This window comes from Sus scrofa, chromosome 4, assembly GCF_054392235.1.
Source record: "Sus scrofa isolate SSC_HxYL_T2T_F1_AM1 chromosome 4, Sscrofa_HxYL_maternal_Yorkshire_Landrace_v2.0, whole genome shotgun sequence".
Taxonomy (NCBI): domain Eukaryota; kingdom Metazoa; phylum Chordata; class Mammalia; order Artiodactyla; family Suidae; genus Sus; species Sus scrofa.
The window spans coordinates 102,766,550-102,792,124 of NC_139386.1; the positions used below are offsets into that span (position 1 = coordinate 102,766,550).

At 49.3% G+C, this 25,575-nt stretch overlaps 2 protein-coding genes across 33 annotated transcripts in view; one reads left to right on the top strand and one right to left on the bottom strand.

Annotated features, from left to right (window-relative positions):
- Positions 1-9,571, top strand: part of MINDY1 (MINDY lysine 48 deubiquitinase 1) — a 12,613-nt gene extending 3,042 nt beyond the window's left edge. The window contains exons 2-10 of one of the 3 annotated variants that reach the window (XM_001929665.8): positions 1,819-2,629; positions 2,954-3,011; positions 4,353-4,417; positions 5,237-5,395; positions 6,020-6,122; positions 6,486-6,628; positions 8,143-8,334; positions 8,631-8,786; positions 9,042-9,571. In XM_001929665.8, coding sequence (XP_001929700.1) covers positions 2,177-2,629; positions 2,954-3,011; positions 4,353-4,417; positions 5,237-5,395; positions 6,020-6,122; positions 6,486-6,628; positions 8,143-8,334; positions 8,631-8,786; positions 9,042-9,122 — 1,410 coding nt within the window. In that variant the 5' untranslated portion in view covers positions 1,819-2,176 and the 3' untranslated portion in view covers positions 9,123-9,571. The remainder of the gene's footprint in view (positions 1-1,818; positions 2,630-2,953; positions 3,012-4,352; positions 4,418-5,236; positions 5,396-6,019; positions 6,123-6,485; positions 6,629-8,142; positions 8,335-8,630; positions 8,787-9,041) is intronic. The other 2 variants (XM_021089890.2, XM_021089891.1) reach the window with 2 other exon arrangements.
- ANXA9 (annexin A9) overlaps positions 207-25,575 on the bottom strand; it is a 30,236-nt gene continuing 4,867 nt past the window's right edge. Inside the window, exons 2-17 of one of the 30 annotated variants that reach the window (XM_085020334.1) lie at positions 23,628-23,685; positions 23,372-23,500; positions 20,412-23,159; positions 20,183-20,296; positions 19,622-19,712; positions 19,330-19,435; positions 18,458-18,552; positions 18,094-18,207; positions 17,291-17,381; positions 16,061-16,140; positions 15,835-15,894; positions 15,114-15,198; positions 14,878-14,973; positions 14,734-14,792; positions 11,042-11,164; positions 7,659-10,816 (exon numbers count right to left, since the gene is read on the bottom strand). In XM_085020334.1, the coding sequence (XP_084876460.1) occupies positions 10,754-10,816; positions 11,042-11,164; positions 14,734-14,792; positions 14,878-14,973; positions 15,114-15,198; positions 15,835-15,894; positions 16,061-16,140; positions 17,291-17,381; positions 18,094-18,207; positions 18,458-18,552; positions 19,330-19,435; positions 19,622-19,696 (1,047 nt within the window). In that variant the 5' untranslated portion in view covers positions 19,697-19,712; positions 20,183-20,296; positions 20,412-23,159; positions 23,372-23,500; positions 23,628-23,685 and the 3' untranslated portion in view covers positions 7,659-10,753. Of the gene's footprint in view, positions 2,724-7,658; positions 11,165-14,459; positions 14,602-14,733; positions 14,793-14,877; positions 14,974-15,113; positions 15,199-15,834; positions 15,895-16,060; positions 16,141-17,290; positions 17,382-18,078; positions 18,208-18,457; positions 18,553-18,974; positions 19,080-19,329; positions 19,436-19,621; positions 19,713-19,904; positions 20,297-20,411; positions 23,501-23,627; positions 23,686-25,575 lie in introns of those variants that run through there. The other 29 variants (XM_085020327.1, XM_085020328.1, XM_085020336.1 and 26 more) reach the window with 29 other exon arrangements.

The window sequence follows — 25,575 nt, forward strand, 5'->3', positions numbered from 1 at the left end:
ATGAGGCAGAGAGAAGGTGGCCCTAAAGATAACAAGCCTGGGTGTTCAGGTTGTTCCCTGAACAGCTGGGGGATGGCGTTTAGGAGGGGCGGAGGAATTACTCTTGCTTTGCCTGTGGTGGGAGTTACTGACATGATACTGTGACCCAAAAACTGAGTTTGCCTCTGGGTGGGTGTGGAGCCCATAGACACAACCAAGCCAAGATCTGGAGAAGGAAAGATTTATTACTTGCAGGCAGTAAGGCGAACACTGGGAAATCCTCCCCCCAAATTGGGGAGGTTTTAAGCTAAGGGTACAAGCATATTCCTGAGGGGGCTTGGACAGAGGAGAATTCTTCCATTTGTCATGGGTGTGGACATTAAAAAAAAGGAATTAGGAAAAAGGTCTACAGAATCTAAGCTTTAGTTGATGGAAGTCTGGAGGGTCCAGTGTCATTCTGTCCTCCACTTGGGCAGGGGCCTTAGTTCCTGTGGAACTCCACACTATATTATGTATATTCCTTGAGGAACTAGGATCCTGCCCCAAAGCTGCACTAGTGTTTTGTTGTTGTTGTTTGTTTGTTTTGGGGCACGCCAGCGGCTTGCTGAAATTCCTGGGCCAGGGATTGAACCTGTGCCACAGTAACGACCCCATCCATTACTGTGATAACACAGGATCCTTAACCCTCTGTACCTCAAGATAACTCCCAAGGCTGCACTATTATTTCTTTTTTTCCTTCTTTTTAGCTATGCCTAAGGCATGCAGAAGTTCCTGGGCCAGGGATTGAACCCTTTCCAATGCTGAGCCTTAAACTGCTGAACTACCAGGGAATTCCTGCACTATTGTTTCTTTTCTGGCTTTTTGTTTGTTTCTTTTTTTTTTTTTTTTTTTGTCTTTTTGGGGCCACACCCACAGCATATGGAAGTTCCCAGGCTAGAGGTTGAATTGGAGCTGCAGCTGCTGGCCTACGCCACAGTCACAGCAACTCCAGATCCAAGCCACATCTGTGACCTACACCACAGCTCACAGCAACACAGGATCCTTAACTCCTGAGCGAGGCCAGGTATCGAACCTGCATCCTCATGGATACTAGTCAGATTCGTTTCTCCTAAGCCACGATGGGAACTCCTATACTATTGTTTCTTGACCACTCCTCCCTAGATTCTGCCTTCTCTCCCTTAAGATCATTAATTGCTGAGACCTGTTCTTGAGCCAGCATTGTGGGTAGGCTTAGATCACAAAAATGGCTTATGTCAAGTAAGCCATTCCTAGAGTTCCTGTGGTGGCTTAGTGGTAATGAACCTGACTAATATCCACAAGGACGTGGGTTTGATCCCTGGCCTTACTCAGTGGGTTAAGGATCTGGCGTTGCCATGAGCTGTGGTATAGGTCACAGACTAAGCTCAGATCCCTGGTTGCTGTGGCTGTGGTGTTAGGCCAGCAGCTACAGGTTGATTCAAGCCTTAACCTGGAAACTTCCATATGCTGCGGGTGTGGCCCTAAAAAGAAAAAAGAAAAAAAAAAAAAAAGAAAGAAAGAAAGCCATATTCTGGTTACTTTCTCCAGGGATCCCCTAACCTATCTGCTTATCAATGCCTGTTATAGGGGATTAATAACCATCAGTATAGTTTGGGGGTTTTTTTGGCCACGCCTCTGGCATATAAAATTTCTGGGGGGCAGGGATCAAACCCATTCCATAGCAGTGCAGTGACAACATCAGATCCTTAACCCACTGAGCCACCAGGGAACTCCCCCCACTAGTTTAGTATAGTTTTAACATTTCTTTGTTCTTTTAGTCTCTTTCTGTCTTTTCACTATTCCTTGTCCTTACCATTTCAGGGAAACTGACTCCATCCAATGTCTTCAATCCTGCTGGAATCATCCCTTCCAAGCCTGAAGGCCCTGTAGCTTCGTTGGTCCTATCTGGTCACAGCAAGTTAGATGTGAAAGAGCTCAGCCTGGGACCCTTCTGTTTATCCCAAAGCTATCCTACCCAGAGCCAGGAGTGACTGAACAGGCACTAACCAAACCTTCCACACTGAGTTCTTTTTCCAGGACCTTTCTGCGTCTATTTGCTTTCCAGCCCAATGATTTCCTTCTTATCCTATCGTTCTCTCTTTTGCATATCAAGCTTAGATTAGGCCATCCCCAAGGATAGTAAAGTCCTTTGGTGCCCCTCAGTTGACCCCTCCTGACCATGGAACATCATCAACCGGAGCATCCAGCCTCTGGTAAGGCCGGGATTGCAGAAGCAGTCAGCCCCGAAAACCATGAGGTCCCGTCAGAACCAGATGAGCACCCTCAGGACAAGGATGCCAGAGAGGCCGATGGGGCAGCTGGAGAACAGGAGCCAGAAGACCAAGCTTCGCTGCTGGCCCAGGGCCATGATAACCTCGAGTCCCCTCCACCTGATGCCAGCTCCTGCCAAACAGGGCCAGCCCAGGGGACGTGGCCTGAGGTCGAGACAGTGGGGGCCTGCTCCAGGCCCCAGGAGCTTCCCCAGTCCCCTAGGGCCCGACAGCCTGAGCTAGACTTCTACTGTGTGAAGTGGATCCCCTGGAAGGGAGAACGAACACCCATCATCACCCAGAGCACTAACGGCCCTTGCCCGCTCCTCGCCATCATGAACATCCTCTTTCTCCAGTGGAAGGTGAGGGAGTTTGGTCGGGGGCTCAGAAACATTGATTATTCTGATTTTCTCAAACCAGTCAGAACTTGCCAGATTCTTCTTCCTATTTCTCCACCTTGAACAAATGAGATAAGAACAAAACAAAACAATTATCTGTCATAATCCAAATCTCTAGCAAATGGGCATGCCTTGCAGTTTTTCACACTTTCCTTTGCTCCGTTGCAAGCCTTTGCTCCCACCTTGCCGACTGCTGGAGAATGCCTGCCCCTTTCTCTGGGTTTCTTCTTCAGGGCTCCCCAAAGGAAAGCACACCTGGCTAACTCTTTGATCATGCCTTGCCTCTAGGTGAAGCTGCCACCTCAGAAAGAAGTGATCACGTCAGATGAACTCATGGCCCATCTTGGTGAGTGACTGGGCCTTGAAGAAGAATTACCCAGAAGGTTCCAGTGCTATCCACTCAGGCAAAAATCCAGAATTTAAGAATTCAGGACCCTGAAAAGACCAAAAAAATGTTTTCCTCGTGGCTCAGCAGGTTAAGAACCCAGCTAGTGGAGTTCCTGTCATGGTGCAGCAGAAATGAATCTGACTAGAAACTATGAGGTTGCGGGTTTGATTCCTGGCCTTGCTCCATGGGTTAAGGATCCAGCGTTGCTGTGAGCTGTGGTCTAGGTCACAAATGCGGCTCGGATCTGATGTGGCTGTGGCTGTGGCCAGCAGCTGCAGCTTCAATTCAGTCCCTATCCTAGGAACTTCCACATGCTGAAGGGTTCAGCCCTAAAAAGACCAAAGAGGGAGTTCCCTTCGTGTCTTATTGGAAACGAATGACTAGTATCCATGAGGATGCAGGTTTAATCCCTGGCCTCACTCAGTGGCTTATGGTTCTGGCGTTGCTATGGCTGTGGCGTACGTAGGCTAGCAGCTTCAGCTCCAATTGGACCCCTAGCTTGGGAACCTCCATATGCCTCAAGTACGGCCCTGAAAAGACCAAAAAAAAAAAAAAAAAAAAAAAAGCCAAACAAACAACAAAAAAACCCCAAAAGGCTCAGAGTTCCCTTGTGGCACGGTGGGTTAAGGCTTAGCATTTTCGCTGCTGTGGCTTGGAACTTCCACATGCCACAGGAGTGGCCAAAAACAAACCCCCTGAAGACCCAAAGAGTTCAGGGATCTTAAGTTGCAGGGAGGGTAAAGATCTACTGGGCTTCTCTGCTAGGCTGGGGAATGAAAGGCCAAAGTCAAGATGTCAGGAGTCCTGGGTTGTTGCCCCAAATTTTCCCTTAGCTTTCACCTGTGACCTTGAGTGGCCCCTTTACCTTTGTGGGCCTATTTCTTCCTTTGAGAGGTCAAGGCCCTTCACAACCCTGAAAATCTGTGGTTCTGTGACATTACCTCCCAGAGAAGAGGAAGCAGGTTTTTTTTTTTTTTTTTTTTTTTTTTTTTCGTCTTTTTGCCTTTTCTAGGGCCACTCCCATGGCATATGGAGGTTCCCGGGCTAGAGGTCTAATTGGAGCTGTAGCCTCCGAGCTATGCCAGAGCCACAGCAACTCGGGATCTGAGCTGCATCTGTGACCTACACCACAGCTCATGGCAACGCCAGATCCTTAACCCACTGAGCAAGGGCAGGGATCGAACCCGCAACCTCATGTTCCTAGTTGGATTCATTAACCACCGAGCCACGACGGGAACTCCGGGAAGCAGTTTTTTGAGGCGGTTGGTGGGTAAGCTGACAAGGAATTCTACCTTTTAGGAGACTGCCTTCTGTCCATCAAGCCCCAGGAGAAATCAGAGGGACTTCAGCTTAATTTTCAGCAGGTGAGGTGAAAGGTCTCTGGACATGGGAGTTGGCAGGTGTATAAGGAGACACTCAGCATTGTACAACTATAAATGTAATAAATTCATTGAGTAATAAAAATGAATGTATAGGCAAAACTGACAGGTTTTGCACTAAAAGGAAGAGGGAAAAGGGGAGGGCTTAGTTAAGGGTATGGGATTGAGAGATGCAAACTATTATATATAAAATATATAAGCACACTATTAAGTCAACTATATTCTTACTTAATAAAATACATAAGCAACATAAAAAAAAAAGCGGGGGGGGGGCACTCAGGCTATTGAGAGGTCTTTCTGATGCTTCTCCAGAGGGTTCCTTGAACCTCCTCTCCCTCAGCGGGAGGGAGAGGGTGTATCTCTGTCCTAGAAAATATGTTCATTTGCATAAGATAAGGGAGGGTTGAGAGAGGGAAGGGTGGAATGGCTTATGAGAGAACCAAGGGAGAAAAGCAATGAGATTAACATTTTTTTTCTGGAGGCAGGAGTGGTGTGGGAGGAGGGGAGGCTGGACTATCCATCATTTTCTTTTTTCCCAGCTTTATTGAGATATAATTGACATTTAACCCTGTGTGAGGTGGGTTTTTTTTATTGACGTGTAGTTAATTTACTCTACTTAATTATACGTCATACTTGGGTTAGCTTCAGGTGTACCGCATAGTGATTCAGTATTTTTGCAGGTTAGATTCCCTAATAGCCTGTAATAAGATAATGGGTATAATTCTGTCTATGTACCTACTGTGGAAGTTTAAGATGTACCGTGTGTTGATGTGATCTGCCCGTCTTTTTCTTTCCTATGCCCAGAATGTGGAGGATGCAATGACAGTGCTGCCTAAACTGGCCACAGGTCTGGATGTCAATGTGCGATTCACAGGTGTCTCTGATTTTGAGTATACACCTGAGTGCAGTATCTTTGACCTGCTAGGCATCCCTCTGTACCATGGCTGGCTTGTTGATCCACAGGTGAGGGTGGGAGGGCCCACATGAGACTGAGCCAGCTCCGCTGAGAGGGAAGCCAACCTCTCTGTGCTGGGGCTTAAGGAGGTAGGGCGGAGATTGGCTTGGGAAGGGATTTGGGTTTAGAGGCTGGATCCAGGGCAGAATTCCTTTAATTTCCACTGTTTTGGGGAGTGACATTGAAATACAAGCAAACTCTATGTAAATAAATCAGTTTTGTTTTTTTTTTTTTGGTCGTTTTGCCTTTTCTAGGGCTGCTCCCACAGCCTATGGAGGTTCCGGGGCTAGGGGTCTAATCAGAGCTACAGCTACTGGCCTACACCACAACCACAGCCACAACCACAGCAGATCCAAGCTGCGTCTGCGACCTACACCACAGCTCATGGCAATGCCAGATCCTTAACCCACTGAACAAGGCCAGGGGTCGAACCTGCAACCTCGTGGTTCCTAGTCAGATTCATTAACCACAGAGCCACTATGGGAATTCCAATAAATCAGTTCTTTAGACATCAAAAGTTTCAGGAAGCTTTAGTCATAGGGTTGCAGTCCTTGTGGGCTTGGTTCATTTCCTTCCTAAAAAAAGATCTCAATTTTTTTTTTTGGTACCACCCCACTCCCTTGCCCCTGCAGAGTCCTGAGGCTGTGAGTGCAGTTGGGAAACTGAGTTACAACCAGCTGGTAGAGAAGATCATCACCTGCAAGCACTCCAGTGACACCAACCTCGTGACAGAAGGTGACATCCCTCCCTTCTCTTCTGTGGGTCTTATGTGGAGGGAACGATGGCTATTTAGGTTTAGTGTTTATTATCTGTCCCCTGCCACCATACCCCCCTAGAATGTCAGCTCTGTGAGACAGAGTTTGGAAGATTGTCTGTTTAGTTCACTGATCGATCCCCCAGTACCTAGTGCGGTGCCTGCCACAGAGTAGCTGCTCAATTAGTATCTGTTGAGTGAATGAATACAGCCAGGCTTTAAGGAAGGGATTTCACGAGGTGAGACCGAGCTCTGGGGCTTTGACAGGGGCTCTCTGGATGATCCTACTGCAGACTTGGCATTTAAGCCACCACACTACCCCCTTTCTTGTGCCCTGCTTTCAGGCCTAATTGCAGAACAGTTCCTGGAGACCACCGCCGCCCAGCTGACCTACCACGGCCTGTGTGAGCTAACGGCAGCGGCCAAGGAGGGCGAACTTAGTGTCTTTTTCCGAAACAACCACTTTAGCACTATGATTAAGCACAAGGTAAGGAGGGTTGGGAGGTGGGGGGTCGGAGGGCTGTCACTCCCTCATGCCTTTTTCTTCCGGATCAGTGTTTCTGTCAGGACAGGTTGGATTAAGCTTTGGTAACAAATGACCCCTAAAATCCCTGTGGTTTACCACAGCGAGGGCTTATTTCTCACTCATATTGCATGTCCGTTGAGGATTGGCCACTGTCCTGTCATCTTCACTCTGGGACCCAGGCTGACAAAACAGCCTTTATCTGGAATATAGACGGGAGAAGAGCGAGAGGGATACCACGTCCTTGCTTCCAGTGCTTCTACCTGCAAATGATACGTGTTAGTTCTGCTAGCATCTCACTCCACGGGGAGTAAGCCTGCCATCCGTGGTTCAGGGAGTGTAAAACCTCTCCCAGGAAGGGCTAGTACAATTTTTGAACAACACTATAGTTTTCCAAAGCTAGCAGTTTTTTTTTGCTGTTGTTTGTTTTTTTCTTTTCGGCTTTTTAGGGCCACATCATGGGCATGTGGTGGTTCCCAGGCTAGGGGTCGAATTAGAGCTGTAGCTGCCAGCCTACACCACAGCCACAGCAACACAGGATCAGAGCCGCGTCTGCAACCTACACCACAGGTCATGGCAAGCCGGATCCTTAACCCACTGAGTGAGACCAGGGATCGAACCTGCGTCCTCATGGTTCCTAGTCAGATTTGTTTCTGCTGAGCCACAAGGGGAACTCCCTTGTGTTTTTTTTGTTTGTTTGTTTTTGTTTTTGTTTTTTTTTTTAATGGCTGCACCCAAAGCATATGGAAGTTCCCAGCTTAGAGGTCAAATCGGAGCTACAGCTGCTGGCCTACACCACAGCCACAGCAACGCCAGATCCAAGCTGTATCTGCGACCTACACTGAAGCTCAGGACAATGCCGGATCCTTAACCCACTGAACGAGGCCAGGGATTGAACCTGTACCCTCATGGATACTAGTCAGGTTTGTTACTGCCGAGCCACAACGGGAACTCCTCTAAGTGCTTTGGGAATTAAGTAGAAGAGGGAAGGATCTTTGGTTCTCAAAGCATTTATTCTCGTAACTATCATGGGAGCCCAAAAAACCATGGGAAGTAGGTAGGAAGCAGGATCTTGTGTGGGACCCCAGCCCTGAGGACTCCCTGCTTGACCACAGTGACTGCCATACTCACGCCCAGATAACCACGCACTTAGACAGCCCTTCCTTCTCCCCACAGGCACACATATTTAATAAAAGATCCAATGTGGAGTTCTCTTGTGGCACAGCAGGTTAAGAATCTGGCGTTGTAACTGCAGCAGCTCCGGTTGCTGCCATGGCACAGGTTCGACCCCTGGCCTGGGAACTTGCGCATACTGTGGGTATGGCCAAGAGGAAAAAAAAGATCCACGTGCTCACACTGACGTGTTCCAGCTAACAAACCGATTGATTCAAATGATCTCTGTGCATCTCTGATGAATTCTGGCCATAAGCTGTCTCTGTCACTTGTCCCACCAAGGAACTTTGTCCTCTTCTTTGCAGAGTCACTTGTACCTACTGGTCACTGACCAGGGCTTTCTACAGGAAGAGCAAGTGGTGTGGGAGAGCCTGCACAACGTGGATGGAGACAGCTGCTTTTGTGACTCTGACTTTCACCTAAGTCATTCCCTGGGCAAGGGCCCTGGAGCAGAAGGTGGGCGTGGCTCCCCAGAAAATCAGCGGCAGGTGGACCAGGTATGAGGGGACCTCTGAGGAGGGTGCAGAGCACATGTCCGTTCACCTCAGAGAGCTTTTTGCCATAGGCGAGCTGCCTGCACCTCATCATCTAGAGCCTGGAACATATGACTCCCATGCCCCTCTTCTCTCTCTTATCTTCAGACCCTCTCTACACTTGACTGTGTGTTTTGCTCTGAAGAGGGAGCTGGAGCATTGGAAGCTTCAGGAAATGCTGGTGTGGAAACCTAAAGCTAGCCTGGCTACCCCCCCACCCCAGGCTACCTCACAACTCTTGCTCTGTCCCTTCTCTCTAGGACTACCTGATTGCCTTGTCCCTGCAGCAGCAGCAGCCGCCACCTCAAGGCACATCGGGTCTTAGCGACCTGGAGCTGGCCCAGCAACTTCAGCAAGAGGAGTACCAACAGCACCAAGCAGCCCAGCCTGTTCCAGCACCGGCCCCATCGCTGCAGGTGGGCCAGCTGCGCCCTGCCCTTGGCGCTGCCCCTCGTGTGCCACCCCTGCTCCCCCTGGTCCAGATACTTGTTATTCCTGCTATCATCTCTTCACGGTTTCCCTCTGGGCCCTTCTCTGTCCCTCTTCCCTGGGTCCCTTCCTGTCTCTCTCCCCACTGCCCCTCCTGATCCTGATGACCCTGCTTCCATCTAGAATCTTTGTTCTGTGCTTTTCTATGGTTGCTGGATGACTGATGGTTAAATCTGATACAGGGAAGAGGAGCCACGTCTGGACGCCCAGCTGCCGAGCGTCGGCAAAGGCCGAAGCAAGAGTCTGACTGTGTCCTCCTGTAGCCCCACTCAGTGCCAGGCTGCCTTGCCTCCGCGTTCAAGGACTGGGGCTATTTCGCTCGCTTCTCTAGCTCAGCTTGAGATATGCAGGGTAACTTATTTATGGAATGTTGGGGATTTACCAGGCAGTAAATGCCAAGGTCAGATTTAGTGATATCCTTGCCTTCACATGCTGACTCCTCTCAACCATCCAGGGCCACACTGGGGTTGGTGGGGTAAGGATTTCTGATTCCCAGTTCCCTTTGCCCAACACAGTCACGTGAATATACACTCAGGCTCCAGGGTGAAGTCTCTGTCTCCACACATCTCCCTTACTTCCCACCCCTGACTGGCTGGGTCATCCTGGCTCTCCTGCAGGCCCCTCTGTATCTGTTTCAGGGTTTGAGTTCAGTTTCTAACTGCATTATTTGTAATGCCTTCCTAGGAGTTTGGAAATAAAACTTCTTTCCTGAGATCTGTTGTTTGCCTTACCCTACAGCTATGGGGTTAGGTATTTGACCCAGTTGAGGAATGCAAAAGGGGAGGGGACGGGAAAAGAGGCCAGAGAGGGTGGCCTGTCATTGCTAGTAGAGCCAGCAGGGGGAACCAAAGCCTGCTTTTTCCTTTTTTTGTTTTTGTGTTTCTTTTTTTCTTTTTAGGGTCACATTTGAGGCACATGCAAGTTCCCAGGCTAAGCATTGAATTGGAGCCGCAGCCGCAGGCCTACACCACAGCCACGGCAATGCCAAATCCGAGCCTCGTCTGTGACCCACACTGCAGCTCACACCCATGTCAGATCCTTAACCCACTGAGCGAGGCCAGGGATCAAACCTACATCTTCATAGACACTAGTCGGGCTCTTAACCCATTGAGCCATGATGGGAACTCCTTGTTTCTCTATGTTTGCTAAATCTTCTTTTGGAAATAGTACTGTAAGTGGGGAGGTGGGTTTCCAAGTCCCCATTTTGGACAGATGAATTTGGGGATTGTGCATCCTGCTAACCCAAATCTTTCCAGGCAGGGGAGGGATGGCTTGATTCTCTGCTTGCTTCTCAGGTCCTACAGATGGTCTTTTGCTACCTCTAGCCATTTCTGACCTCGTTGTTGTTCCTGGTTCTCAGTTATTTTGCCTGAAATTTCCTGGGAAAGAGAAAATAATGGAGCTGAGAAGAGACACGGAAGGGAAGGTGGTTGTTGATAACTGCAGTCTCAAGTCTCAGACGGGATTCCTGTTGAATATCCAAGTGCACATCAAAGGCATCTCCAACTTCAAGGCCTGCTTCCAGCCCTGTCCCGCTCCACCCAAACTTCAGTCAGGGAACACAGATGACAGTGAAGTTTGCCAAAAGAATTCAAGCATCAGTGAGATGTTCTAACCAGGATAAAGAAGGATGAGTAGGGCAGAAACTGTCAAAGAGAGCCCATTATCCCGCACCCAAGACAGAACGGGAGGACCCAGGTGTACACATCAATTTGAGATGAAGGCAATTGAGATGTAAAAGAAACATCAAGTTCCAGCCTCCACGAGAAGCTGGAACGTGGGGTGCTCAGTGAAGGGTTATCTTATTTAGAGGTCCAGTTGGTCTCCTGCAGCCTCAGCCAAACTTGGGAATCTCAGACCCTTGAATGCCATGTGCAGATGGGGCAGAGACGTCTCAAAGGTCTTCCGCCCTGCACAGAGCTAGTAGGGCTGATCGGCAGTCCCCTTTCACTGTGTCCTGCAGACCAGAAAGTCAAGTGTTAGAAAGACCCACTACCGCATGGCTCAGGTACTGCATCCTCTCCCTTGTACTGGTCCAGAGCTTGTTCGGTGCCTGGAATCTTGTACTAAATTAATCAAAGATTCATGAGTTCTCCAGGGCATGAATATGCTCAGCTGTGTGTAGGGTGGAGGTAACAGGTGAAGCTCTGGGGATCCAGGTTAAGAACCAGGCAAGTCTCACCTGGAGGGAAGAGTAGAGGGACTTCCCAAATTTCTTTTTGAACTCAGCTCGGATACTCAGAAGATCAGTCTCACTTCGAGAAATAAGGATGCGCATCAGGACTTGGTAATTGGGCTCAGTTTCCTGGTAGAGGGAAGAAACAGAATGGGGAGGTGGTGGTAGTGCAAGTTTCAGAGTAGGGATTGGGCTGCACAGTGAATTATTCTAGGGAGTGGTGATGAGGAGAGAGTCAAGGGAAAAGAGAGTATACATTTTCTAGGGGCCAGAGTTATCTTTGTCCATCCTCAAGGAAGATGATGAGGCAGGAAAGATCAGTTGCTAGGGGGGCAGCTGGAATATTACTCATCCCCTCCGGGTCTTTCCTGGCCCTGCCCCTGGCTTAGAGCCTAGCTTCAAAGGCAGGTTATAGGAAACTTGCTACCTATAAAGACTCACAGCATGAAATCCAAGAAAACCTTTTAACTTCCAACTTAGTAAAGGTCCAAGGAGGATACACACACTCTACCCCAAAACTGAGCTGATGGGGCTCCAATAGGGAGCAGGGTCGGTAGCTTCCTATTCTGATCCTGACTCACCAGGGCCGCATTGCATCCCCATCTTTTTTTTTTGGCCATGCCCATGGCATGCAGTTTTCCAGCCAGAGATTGAACCTTCATCACAGCAGTGACAATGCCGGATTCTTAACCCACTGCACCACCAGAGAACTCCTATATCCCTATCTTTACACATCTTCTGGTTGGACCCCTGGGGTTCAGCATCACTGTCTTGTAGCTGCACCAGGCCTTTTGCCTTTTGGTTAAAGATGATAATGGAGGATTCCATTTAGATATAATGGAGGTAGAGGAGTTCCCATTGTGGCTCAGCGGAAATGAATCTGACTAGCATCCATGAGGATGCAGGTTCGATCCCTGGCCTCACTCAGTGGGTTAAGGATCCGGCATTACCATAAGCTGTGGTGTAGGTCGCTGACACAGCTCGAATCTGGCATTGCTGTGGCTGTGGCTGGCAGCTATAGCTCTGTAGCTCTGATTGGACCCCTAGCGTGGGAAACTCCATGTGCTGGAGGAGGGGAGGACTCAAAAGACAAAAAAAATAAATAAATAAAAATAATGGAGGTAGGAAATTTCACGTGTGGTACAGGGGGTTGAGATCTGGCATTGCTACAGCTGTGGCACAGGTTTGATCCCTGGCTAAGGAGCTTCCACATGCTGTAAGTGTGGCCATAAAAAAAAAAAAAAAGAAATAATAGAGGTATAGTACGTCATCAAGTTATGAGCTATAATTGATTATAATAAATAATGTTATCATGAGTGATTTCTACATAAAGTTATTTTGGTTTAGAGTTCCCTCATGGCGCTTTGGGTTAACAATCTAGTGCTGTCCTTACTGTGGTTCTCATTGCTGCTGTGGCATGGGTTTGATCCCTGGCCTGGGAATTTCTACACGCTGAGTGTGCAGCCAAAAATGAAAAAATAAAATAAAATTTAAAAAATAAAATATTTTGGTTGCAATAAACCTATTTGTGTCATGAGCGGTGCACTGGTGCTGTCAAGATTTCCTAATATCCTCTTTTTTTAGAGTTTCCTCAGTCACTTGACTCATGAAACCTTTCCCAGTACCGACTGAAACTCACATTTATGGACCCCCCATAAAGCATAAACTCCATGAAGAAACAAAGAAACTGACGAAGTGAAAAGAGGAGGATATATATATTTCTACACATATAAAGATATATATACATTTTATATATATATATATATATATATATATATATATATATATATTTATTTATTTATTTTTAGGGCTGCACCTGTGGCATATAGAAGTTCCCAGGCTAGGGGTAGAATCAGAGCTGCAGCTGCCGGCCTACCCCGCAGCCACAGCAATGCAGGATCCAAGCCATGTCCCGGACTTATACCACAGCTCAAGGCAATGCTGGATTCTTAACCCACTGAGCAAGGCCAGGGATTGAACCTATATCCTCATGGATACTAGTGAGGTTCTTAACTCACTGAGCCACAATGGAATTTCCCATACTGTATTTTAAATTGCAAGTATCATTGGGTTTTGTATCGTTATAAAGATGGCTGAGGTGTTCCCGTCATGGCTCAGTGGAAACCAATTTGACTAGCATCCATGAGGATGCAGGGATCAAACCCACAGCCTCATAGATACTGGTTCAATCCCTCAGTGGATCGGTGATCTGGCGTTGCTGTGAGCTGTGGTGTAGGTCACAGAGGTGGCTCAGATCCCACATTACTGTGGCTGTGATGCTGCAGCTCAGATTCAACCCATAGGCTGGGAACTTCCATATGGCACAGATGTGGCCCTAAAGAAAAAAACAAATACATTACAATCATTTACTGCTGCGATATGTTTGTTTTTGACAGGAATTTAAATAACCACAGCTCTTCAAATGAATCTCAGTGTTCACTCATCATAATAGTAGAGGCTTTATTGGATAAATACAATAGTCTACTGTCAAAATGGAAATCTCTGGATGAGAAAATAAGTGCTTCTATGTACTATCTTGAATAGCTGTCAACAGGCATGATGGTTTCTCAACCAGTATACAAAAAGCTATGTCATCTGTCAAAATAACTACTTTTATCTTCTTCACATTTTTGATGAGGTTTTTTTTTTTAGCTTTTTAAGGCTGCACTTGCGGCATATGGAAGTCCCCAGGCTAGGGGTCGAATTGGAGCTACCAGCTGCCGGCCTACACAGCAGTGTGGGAATGAGCCACAGCAATGCAGGAACTGAGCTAAGTCTGGGATCTACACCACAGCTTCAGGCAATGCCAGATCCTTAACCCACTGAGTGAGGCCAGGGATCAAACCCGCATCCCCATGGATACTAGTTGGGTTCGTTACTGCTGAGCCACAAAGGGAACTCCCTTGGCGAGCTTTTCAAAGGGTTTGGGGAACAGTTTTTCTAGAAGACCTGGCTCAGCGAGTGGAATGACAAGATTCTGTTTCTGAAATTACTCAAACCAAGATTACCAATTTAAGTTTGTATAATATGGAACAAAGTCTGACTCTTGTGGAGAAAGGTGGTCTTGGGTGCCAAGAGTATGGGATAGCTTATAGTATAGACCAACATTTATGGTATAGACCATGAGTTGACATATGGCAGTTAAATGTCCTATAGAACCATTATGTGTATTGTAGGGAGACTGTATGACTTAATAGCTGTGTGACCTTGGGAAAGGTACTGAACCTTCTGTACTGTAACTTCTTTTTTCATCTATAAAACAAGGATGGAATGTGGATGTGAGGATTCATTGAAATGTGTAATGTGCTCAGCAGAGGCCCTGGCACACAATGAGCCCCTCAGACGTGGTGGCTCTTTCACTCTGCTTTCTAGTGTTATCACCATCATTGTTCTTCCAACAATGATGAAACCAGACAAGGCAGTGTCTTACAGAGAAAATTCATATCTTTATTTGGCCACCTAAACATTAATTGGGCCAAAGTGTTGGCTTCGATGTCCTGTTGGGTCAACTAATTTAGCTCTAACCACAGCTCAGTTCTCGGCTCTTGACAAGACAGCTTGTAAACCTAGGAAAAGGCAGAAGCTGCCTTGTGTTTACAAAGTAATAGGAGATTGATATGTTAGCCGCAGTGTGAAATGTCCTCTCTCTAGCCTAAGTTTTTTTCCCCAGAGGGCAGGGCAGGGAGGGTTCCTCTCACCTGGAGGGCTTGATGAAGTTTATCAGCAAAGTAGAGCGCTGCGTTCAGGATCACCGAGGCTGGAAGCAGAGGGGGAAAGATGGAGCAAGGGAGCCCCCTTTCCATGGGAGACGCCTACCCCACAGGTCCTGAGCAGACCCCTACCTAGGCTGAGCAGAGCCACCTGGGCAGCTCCGTGGAAACGGTCCCGGATGGTCTTCTCCAGCTCATGCCCCGTACTCCGCTGGTACTGGTGCAGCACTGTGGTGTACATGGCAGGCAGGTAGAAAAGTGGTGGTGGGGGGGATTGATTGTCACAGAGAAGGATGAGCCCTTCCCACCTTCCTCAGCCGAAACTCATCCTTGAAGCAAGATGGGGAGACCGGAAGGCCCATGTGTACCTCGGACCAGGTGTTCAGGATTTCGCTGGGTGAGGATAAAGACCCATGTCTGCTCCGTGCTGGGTCCTTCGGCCCGTTTTAGTGCCTGGGAGGGAGGAGTAAATCAGGATTACTGGTTGGGGGTTGGAGAGCTATTGGTGGTCCCAGAATCCATCAGTGTGGAAAAGATTATTTTTAACCTGTAAATTAGTTCCTTTTATTTATTTATGTTGTATTTTCTTTAAAGGCACAGGGCTTCCGAGAGGGTTCTTACTTCATGGCTTGATTCCTCAGTTTGGGAAAATCCTGGCACTCAAGGAATTAAATAATCCCCAAGGGAGAGACCACCCAAATGCCCATGAGAGAAGAATCTGTGTGTTCAAGAGTCAGAGGCTAGAAGTTCCTGCTGTGGCTCAGCAGTAATGAACTGGACTAATATCCATGAGGATGCGGGTTCAATCCCTGGCCTCACTCAGTGGGTTAAGGATCTGGCATCGCTGCGAGCTGTGGTGTAGGCCGGCAGCTGCAGCTCCAATTCAACCCCTAGCCTGGGAACTTCAATATGCCACAGATTCGGCCCTAAAAGAGGCTAGATGAGTGGAAAAGGCTCCAGGTTGACACACCTGACACCCCATGCATCTTCACATCATTGGGGACTCCTTCTCCGAGACAAGGACAGTTTTGCAGGACAAGCGGGTGCACAGGTCACTCGCTGTGCAAACACCTCAGCCCCCCTGCTCACCTGGACATCCTGTTCTGCTAGGTTATAGTCAATGATTCCAGCGTAGCTCTCACGGCCCCCCTAGGAGGAGAAACTCTCTCAGGAGCAGTCTTTGAGGGGTAGCTCTTTACCTCTCAGCCAACAAACCAAAACCCTGGTCTCCCCCAAAGCCCTCTCCTGTTTATTATACCACAGCTATGTTCCCAGGTGGGGCAACTCCCTTCTCCAACAGGCCAGTCCCCCTCACCTTGGCCAGGGCCAGGAGCAGGTCCCGCAAGATGCCCTTGGTTGCACATTTGATGTCCTCTTCAGCCTCCACCTTGAAATCTGGGGTTGGGGTGGGAGCTCTCTGAATCCTCCTGATTTTTCCCAACGAGGATACCTCTAGAACCTATCAAATGCCCGCTGTACTCTGTCAGTCACCGTCCTCTACTTGATGGCTGCTGGTTCCCAGGATGTAAGGCAGAGGCACCATTGTGGCCCCCCTAAAAACACCCCTAAGCTGCAAGTAGTCCACATGTGCTGCGGACTCTTGCACTAGTGGGTGGCCTTATCTCCAGTTGCCAGTCTGCTGAGGGCAGGGACATCTGTTATTTGAGTGGTGGCCAGACGGAAGAGAGGATAGGGAAATCCAGGAGGAAGGCAAGATGGCTGGGACCTGGTCCCCCTACTTGGAGGTGAGGAAAAGCGATGTGGGAGGTAGAATGTAAAGAAGGGAAAGAGGAGGAAAGAGAAAAGCAATGGAAAAGAGAAAAACAGAAACAAGAAGGGAGAGAGAGCGGAGAAGGGCTAAGGAGATAGGCTAAGGAGTTCCATGGTGGTCTAATGGTTAAGGATCCAGCATTGGCACTGCTGTGGCACGAGTTCCATCTCTGGCCCCAGAATGTCTGCATGCCATGGCATAGCCAAAAAAAAAAAAAAAAAAAAAGGAAGATAGGCAAAGATTGGACATCAAAGGAAAACTGGGGAAGGAAAAGAGGAAAAGATGGAGTATGTTAAGATAAGGATGAGAAAAAGCTAGATACCACTTAGTGGCTGAGGCAGGTGACAGCCAAGCAGAGCCAGAAGCTAGGGGGCTGAGAATTGACACCTAAGACTTAGAGAACAGGTCCCCACCTTTCCCCCTGTCTGCATCAAGGTTCCATTCAGCCTGGGAAGTGGTGAGATAGTAGAATCAGCAAGGGGCTGGGAAGCTGACATGGGTGCCCTTGGAACTATCACAGAGCCCAATGTTGTCATTACCCTGGAAGCCACCCTGGAGCCCCAGATAAAAGTGGTTAATCATTGCCTCTCTTCCTTTAATGATATCTGGCTCTCTCCCTGGGGAGACTGAACCCTGGCAGAGGGGTGGGTGGAAAAGAGACCCCAAGGGAACAAAACCAGACAGGCTCCCAGAGAGCTCGCCTGTGGGGGAGGAGAGGACTGTCCTGCGGATTCCCTCTCCAGCTCTTGGAAGCCCCTCCCTCCATGCTCTTACCATGTCTGTAGACTGCCAGGCACTCCTGCAGCTGAGGCGGGGTTCGGGTGGCAAGGATTTCCATGGCCACATCTTCAGCAGAACCTGAGTCCTACAAGAAATTAGGAGACCGGGAGTTCCCATGGTGGTGCAGTGGAACCAAATCCAGCTAGAAACCATGAGGTTGCGGGTTCAATCCCTGGCCTCGCTCAGTGGGTTAAGGATCTGGTATTGCTGTGGCTGTGGTGTAGGCCAGAAGCTGCAGCTCCTATTCAACCCCCTAGCCTGGGAAACTCCATATGCCACAGGTACAGCCCTAAAAAGCAACAAAACAAACAAAAAAAGAAATTGGGAGGCCACTCTGAGACTGGGCCTTGTCATTAGGATGGTGGAGAGCAGACACTGACCACTTGTCCTTCCAAGGTTCAGTGTGGACTATTTTTTTTTGGTCTTTTTAGGGCCCACCCTCGGCCTGTGGAAGTTCCTATGTTAACGGTTGAGAGAATTGGAGCTGCAGCCGCCAGCTTACCCCACAGCCACAGCAATGCCAGATCCGAGCCGCGTCAGAGAACCATGCTACAGCTCACGGCAATGCCAGATCTTTAACCCACTGAGTGAGGCCAGGGATCGAACCCTCATCCTCATGGATACTAGTAGGGTTCTTAGCTCACTGAGCACTATGGGAACTGCAACATGGACTATTTAAAGGGGGCTTCTGCCAGGTCCCCTCCTCTGGAGCGGGGAAAAGGAAGGCAGGCAACCCTCTCTATCCCGCAACAGTGTTTCCACTCCCAGGCATCTCGGCAAACCTCCTCTCCTGGTACCTTCAAGGCTGTCCTCAACTCCCGGGCATCGAGATGGGCTGCTGGGTGCAGCAGAGCCACCACAATCCTCTCGAGGTTGCCAGAGAGCGCTGCCTGCAGGGACTTCAGCAGATCCTACAAAAATGTCCCCCCCCCCACCCAGCAGAGGAACAGGCATGAGGGGGAGGGTCTCAGTTGTGTGAGGAGGTTTGGGAATCTTTGGCTGGTCCTCCTCTCAGACCTGAGCACGAGGCTTCCCTCCCTCACACATGCTGGGTTTAGCCAGGGGACAGGGGCTGGCCTCAGCTGCTACTGCTGTACCCAGGTCTTCCAAGGGGGCCTCTCACCCTCCCCCACTGCTCCTGGGAAGTCAGAGTGGTCTCACCTGCTGGGTGCGCTCCTGGAAGGCTCGAGAGATGAGCTGCCTTTGCTCTCTGCTCCGATTGGTCAGCACGTCCACGATGGCATTGTGGTCCACACCTGAGCCAAGATGAGGACGGGGCTGCTGGTGGGTAGAGGCCAGCCAGGGTGTTTACAGGGTGAGGATGCCCTTACTCCCGACTAGGAGCTTCCAGAGGAGGAGATGACAAAGCGGCATCATCCCCCACTTCCATTTGATCTCAAAGAAGATGACAATATGGCATGCAAATCTGACTCAATCCAGCAAAAGTGTTGAGGGGGAAATGGGCCTTTGGGGATCACAGACTTGGATAAGAATCCCAGCTCTGCCATTATGAGCTGTGTGATCTCGGGCATGCTCTTTGCCTCCCTGAGTTTCCTCATCTGTGAAATGGAAATAGTAAGACTTGCTTCACAGGAGTGTTGTGAGAATGGGGATGACATGCCTACCGTGGTACTTGATAAACAGGAATTAGGGCATTCCACAAACATCTATTGAGTACCGTCAGTTCCTTCTTCCTGGCTCCTTCTTGATCTCCTGACTGGTTTCTTTTTTCTTTCCTTTGTCTTTTTTAGGGCCGCACCCGTGGCATATGGAGGTTCCCAGGCTAGGGGTCGAATTGGAGCTGTAGCCGCCAGACTACACCACAGCCATAGCAACGCGGGATCTGAGCCGTGTCTGCGACCTACACCACAGCTCACAGCAACGCCAGATCCTTAATCCACTGAGAGAGGCCAGGGATCGAACCTGCGTGCTCATGGATACTGGTTGGGTTCATTAACCGCTGAACCAGGACGGGAAGTCCCCTGACTGGTTTCTAAGGGTAGATGCCCGAGTGCGGAGGGAAAGGCGCTCACCTTGGCCTGCAATGGCCCTCAGCAGCCTCTGCACATCCTTGTCCACGCTGAAGCTCAGAAAGGTCCTGAGGGTGCCGAGGGTGCCCAGGGTTCCCCAAGCTGCAGTCTGTAAGACCATGGTAGGGGGTGCCAGCATCTGCCCGTGCCCCTCCCCAGTGCCGCGGCCAGGCCCTTGGCACAGCCTTGAGGTGGGCTCTCCTTTTCCTGTTCCCCATCCCCCACTCCCCCAGCCCCTGGGTTGATTTAACAACAACCACAACAACAAAATTCCTACCATTCCAGAAGCCCCTACCTTGTCAGCAAGGCCCAGGTGGTTGAGGATCTCTTCAGTCAGGGACGCTCCTGTCTTCCCACTGGTCACAGACATGGTGCGTCTGGCTGCCCTGAGGGACACAGAAGCCAGTTCAGGGGGACATCCCAATCCTCCCGGGACTCTTTATGCATCCCCCCCGCCCAAGTCCCAGAGTCTTTGCCTGTTCCTTTCCCTTGTTGCAGAAAAAAGAACAACCTGCTGGGCAGTTTTGAGAGGCCAAGAGGAGGGAAAGAGGGGAGCCCCCACCTTCCCCCTGACTCACCGTCCTTTAGGAAGCAAGGCTTGATCAGGGATGCTGCTAGAACTAGGACCAAACAAACCCTCCCGGACTCTAGGGTGGATCCCAAGGCTCCCCAACTGTCGGTCTAAGGTGGATGACCCCTTTCTGAGGTCCACGTCCCTTCCTTGTATGGCCTGGCTGGGTGCTCCTGGCGCTGTGTTGTTGGGGAGGTGAGGCGAGGTGGCAAGACTAAGTATGTGGGATGGGAGATAACAGCCCCTTCCCCCACCTCAGCCCAGCCTACAAGTAAGGCCGGCCACCTGCCCACAGGGCTGTCTGCCTTTCACCCTCAGGGTCTCTGGCTGGGATGTTTAGGTCAGTAGGTGCAGTCTCTGTGCAGATGTGATTATGTGTTCTTGTGGGTCCATGGGTGCCTGGAGAGGCAAGCAGACACTCATGTTGGAAAAGGAGAACTCCCTTCTTCCTCCCCCAAGAGAGCCCCAAGTCCCCCCTAACCCTCTAGCCTGAGAGCCCAGGTCCAGTGCTTACCCAGAGGTGCTGGGGGCGCGGTGTGCCTGATGTGGGCACCAGCTCCTGTGTGGCCTGGTGTCAGAGAGGGGGGCGTGTGCAGCCCAAGCTGAATACCAGTCAGATGACCTCTCCAGCAGACCAGCCAGGCTGTCCTCTCAGGTTCTGGCCCCTCCCAAGTGTGGGAGAGGACCAGGCTGTACCGGGTCCCGTGTGCAAACACCTCCCTTCCCACAGCTCTCCTCTCAGGAACTGGGCCTCAACCCCTCTGAGAGAACTCTGCTGGCCTCTCAGCAGCTCAGCCCTGGACACAGGAGCCTTTTGTGCATTGCTTTCCGTGCGGGGCCAGGTGGGACCACAGAAGCCGAGTCTCTAAGTCCAGCTTCTGACCTGGCTCTGCCTCTGACTCCAGCTCCCTGGGGGGCAGGTCAGACAAGCTCCAGGCTGATTTGGAGGCTGATAGAGAAAAACCTGTTGGGCCACATACCAGGAGGGCACCCCAGCCTGCACCCCAGAGGAGGGGTCCCAACCCGGGAAACTCCCTGGACTACACTGCCTTATTAGAGCAGTAGTGAGTGGGAGTAAGTGGGAGGGAGCAGCAGAGTGGGCAGGGCGAGGGGGTGTGTGTATATCTCTGGGGAGGGAAGGGCACAGGTATCCCGGGGGGGTGGGAGCAGATCAGCAGAGTCAAGGGGGGAAAATGCAAAGGGTGTTCCCTGTGGACAGAAGCACCCTGCTCCCAAAGGCAGCAGGGATATGAAAGAGGCTCCCTAGGTCCCTGGGTCTTAGATTCCTTCTGTTGCCTTTTGGCTGCCAGGGCTGTTTTAGCGGCAGGTGATGCAACCCCAGCAGCTGGGCTGGAGGCTGTTGGTGCACAGAGCAGCAGGTGAACAGTCTTGGGGAGCCTCAGGGGCCCCGAGCAGATGATTAGTCAAATTGCACAGCAGGCTCCCTAGGGTCTGGGAGCCGTCTCCTTCCGGCCGCCCTAGACAGATCAGGCAAGGGCTGGACACAGAAGCTAGAGGGCTGTCTCCATGCCTCTGTCACTCTTCCACTCTGGGAAAGTCATCACTGGTTTTCCTGTATCCCTGAGGAGGGACCTGCAGCTCTTCCTCAGAGAAGCCTGGCCTAAGGAGATGCTACGAAGGGAGATTTCCATGGTGGCAATCACTGCTCCTCACTTTTCTCTCCCGTTAAAGTAGAAAACAGTTGAACAGAGGTCACCACAAAATATTCATGAGGGATTGAATATTGTGAAATTAAAATATCTGAAGATGAAAAAAAAAAAAAGTAGAAAACAGGCTGTTGGGTGGAGTCAGGGACCCAGGATGTCTGCCTCCAGTCAGAGTTCGCGTGGGCTGTGTCGGCTGCATCGTCTGCCAGCCTTTGTGACCTGAGAGAGCTACAGCCACCCTCCACCTCCCCAGGAGACCCTCCGAGACCAGCAGGCCCTTCTTTGAAAGCCCAGACCAGAACTGTGACTCTCTGCTCCTGATGGATGCGTCCTTATCACCCGGCTCCTGGGCAGTGAAGGCATCTAAACCTGTGATTCCCGGATCCCCGAGGCTTGTTCTGCTGAGCCTCCCTTCTGTGAAGTGGGAGAGCATCACGGCCACATGCAACACACCTCTTTGAGGCTGAGAGTCCTGAATAAATCTTTTTGAACAAGGAAATATGATAATAAAAGAACATTTCCTGATGGCCATCATTAATAAAATGCTGGAGAGGGTGTGGAGAAAAGGGAACCTCCTACACTGTTGGTGGGAAAGTAAATTGGTACAACCACTACGGAAAACAGTATGGAGGTTCCTCAGAAAACTAAAAATAGAAATACCATATGATCCAGCAATCCCACTCCCGGGCATATACATGGACAAAACTTTCATTCAAAAAGATACTTGTACCCTTATGTTCATAGTGGCACTATTCACAATAGCCAAGACATGCAAACAACCTAAACGTCCAGTTGAATGGATTAAGAAGACGTGGTACATATATACAATGCAAGGCTACTCAGCCATAAAAAAAAAAATGCCATTTGCAGCAACACGGATGCAAAAAGAGATTCTCATATGAAGTGAAGTAAATCAGAAAGAGAAGTATAGGAGTTCCTATTATGGTGCAGTGGAAACAAATCCGACTAGGAACGATGAGGTTGAGGGTTAGATCCCTGGCCTCAGTCAGTGGGTTGAGAATCTGGCATTGCTGTGGCTGTGGTGTAGGCCGGCAGCTGTAGCTCCAATTTGACCCCTAGCCTGGGAACCTCCATATGCCAAGGGTGCAGCCCTAAAATATCAAAAAAAAAAAAAAAAAAGAAAGTCACAGATATGGAGAACTTGTGGTTGCCAAGGGGGAGAGGGGAGGGAATGGGATGGAGGCTTTGGGCTTACTAGATGTAAACCATTACATTTAGAATGGATAAACAATAAGGACCTACTGTATAGCACAGGGAAATATATCCAATCTCCTAGGGTAGACCATGATGGAAAATAATTTATTTTTTAAAAAGAAGGTATAAAGATGTATAACTGAGTCACTCTGCTGTACAGCATAAATTGGTACAGCATTGTAAATCAACTACACTCTAATTTTATTTTTTTGTCTTTTTGCCATTTTCTTGGGCTGCTCCCATGGCATATGGAGCTTCCCAGGCTGGGGGTTGAATCGGAGCTGTAGCCGCTGGCCTACGCCAGAGCCACAGCAACGCGGGATCCGAGCCGCATCTGTGACCTACACCACAGCTCACGGCAACACTGGACCCTTAACCCACTGAGCAAGGCCAGGGATCCTGCAGTGTAGGTTGCAACTGTGGCACGGGTCTGATCCTTGGCCTAAAACTCCATATGAGAAAAACAAACAAACAAACAAACAAACAAATCAGAGTTCCCTTCGTGGCTCAGCAGTTCACAAACCCAACTAAGATCCATGAGGATGCGGATTCGATCCTGGCCTTGCTCAGTGGGTTAAAGATCCGGTGTTGCCCTGAGCTGTGGTGTAGGTCACAGATGTGGCTTGGATCTGGTGTAGCTGTGGCTGTGGTGTATGCCGGCAGCTATAACTCCAATTCAACCCCTAGCCTGGGAACTTCCTAGCCTGGGAACTTCCAATGCCTAAAAAGCAAAAACAAACAAAAAAATAAATAAATAAGCAAGCCATAACAACAACAACAACAAAAGTAGAAAACATGTACCAGTTTTTCCTGGAGAACGTGGATTCAGTCCCAGCGCAGCCACTTACCTTCTGTAACCTCAGATAGTTATTTCAAGTCTCCATGTCTGTGTCTCTGTTTTTTCACCTGGAAAAAAAGGGAATACTGCAAAAGACTGAAGTGTTGGGGTGGAGGGGCTGGGGAGACTACTGGGGCACCTGAGGATGGGTCTCCTGGGAGAATTAAACGAGGTAATAGGTATGATGGCATTTGGCAGAGAAAAGTGCCTTGTAAATTATGGTTGCTAGATTTTTGTAAATAGAATGAGTAATTTGTTAGTATTAAGTATGACCTGTGTATTTCACAGGATATACGCTGCTAATAAATTATTCATTGTTTATCTGAAATTGTAACTTAACCAAGCATCCTATGTTTTACCCAGCAACCTGAAAAATGGGACTCTGTTTCAGCATGGTGATAAAAATTAAATGTTCTGGAGCCAAATTTGTTAGACTCAGTTTTTTTTGTTTTTTTTTTTTTTTGTCTTTTGTCTTTTGAGGACTGCACCCTGGGCATATGGAGGTTCCCAGGTTAGGGGTCTAATCTGAGCTGTATCTGGCGGCCTACACCAGAGGCACAGCAACACAGGATCCGAACCGCATCTGTGACCTACACCACAGCTCACAGCAGTGCCAGATCCTTAACCCACTGAGCAAGGTCAGGGATCAAACCTGCAACTTCATGGTTCCTAGTCAGATTTGTTTCCACTGCGCCATGACGGGAACTCCTAGACTCAGAATTCTGATGTATGGTGTGACCTGGCAACCACTTTAACTTTCTGTGCTCAGTTTCCTCCTCGTCAAAACAGAGATAATAACAGTGTTTATGTTATGGACTAGTGTGAGAATTAAATAAATTAATACAAGTTAAGCACTTTAGAAGAGTACTGGGCACAGAATGTCAAGTACACATGTTAAATGTTAACTAATAGGTAATAACAAGTATTGTTATAATGTTATTTTATAGTGATAACTGTTATTAACGTCTCCCTAAGAATTCCAATCTTGGCTCTTCTGCAACTTCTTTCTCGCCAATCCTCAATCTGGCCACAAGAGGCCATTAAAAGCCACAGAGAGAGCCTCGAGCCCCCTGGTGGCCACTTGAAGTATCTGAGGCTCTGGCTCCACTCACAGGCTCACAGGCTCTGGCTCTCTTGACCCTCTTTTTTGGAAGGAAGTACAGGCTCCATCAGGTTCCTAGGTGGACTTGGTGGGCAGGCAGGGTCAGGGAGGAGCCTCAGGTAGACATGCACTCCAGGGACCCCACTGAGACAGACAACAGGACACACGTAGGAGGATTCTTAGGTTGAGTTGTTTTTTTTAATTTATTTTTTATTTTTTATTTTTTTTGTCTTTTGTCTTTTGTTGTTGTTGTTGTTGTTGTTGCTATTTCTTGGGCCGCTCCCGCGGCATATGGACGTTCCCAGGCTAGGGGTTGAATCGGAGCTGTAGCCACCGGCCTACGCCAGAGCCACAGCAACAGGGGATCCGAGCCGCGTCTGCAACCTACACCACAGCTCATGGCAACGCCGGATCGTTAACCCACTGAGCAAGGCCAGGGACCGAACCCGCGACCTCATGGTTCCTAGTCGGATTCGTTAACCACTGCGCCACAACGGGAACTCCCTGAGTTGTTATTATTACAAAAAATGGCTCCACAGCCAGGATCCCTGTGCTTTTGGCTTTCTGCATCCTTCAGAATCTCTTCTGGGCATGTGTTCCAAGTAGGCTTAAGGGGGAGTGAAGGTGAAAGAGGGCTTCTGGTTCCCCAGTCCAAACCTCTGCAGGGGACTGCTGGCTGACCTGCAAGGCTGAATCCTGAATTTGGAGGAGGCAGAAGAGTAGCCCGGGTTCCTAGCAGTGTGAGGAGTATCTGTGAAGCATTTACAAATGCTCCTCTGAAATGGGTGGAATCCCACTCCTCTTGTTCCTGGGTTTTGTTTTGTTCAACTCCAGGGCCAGACTTGAATATGTTTTC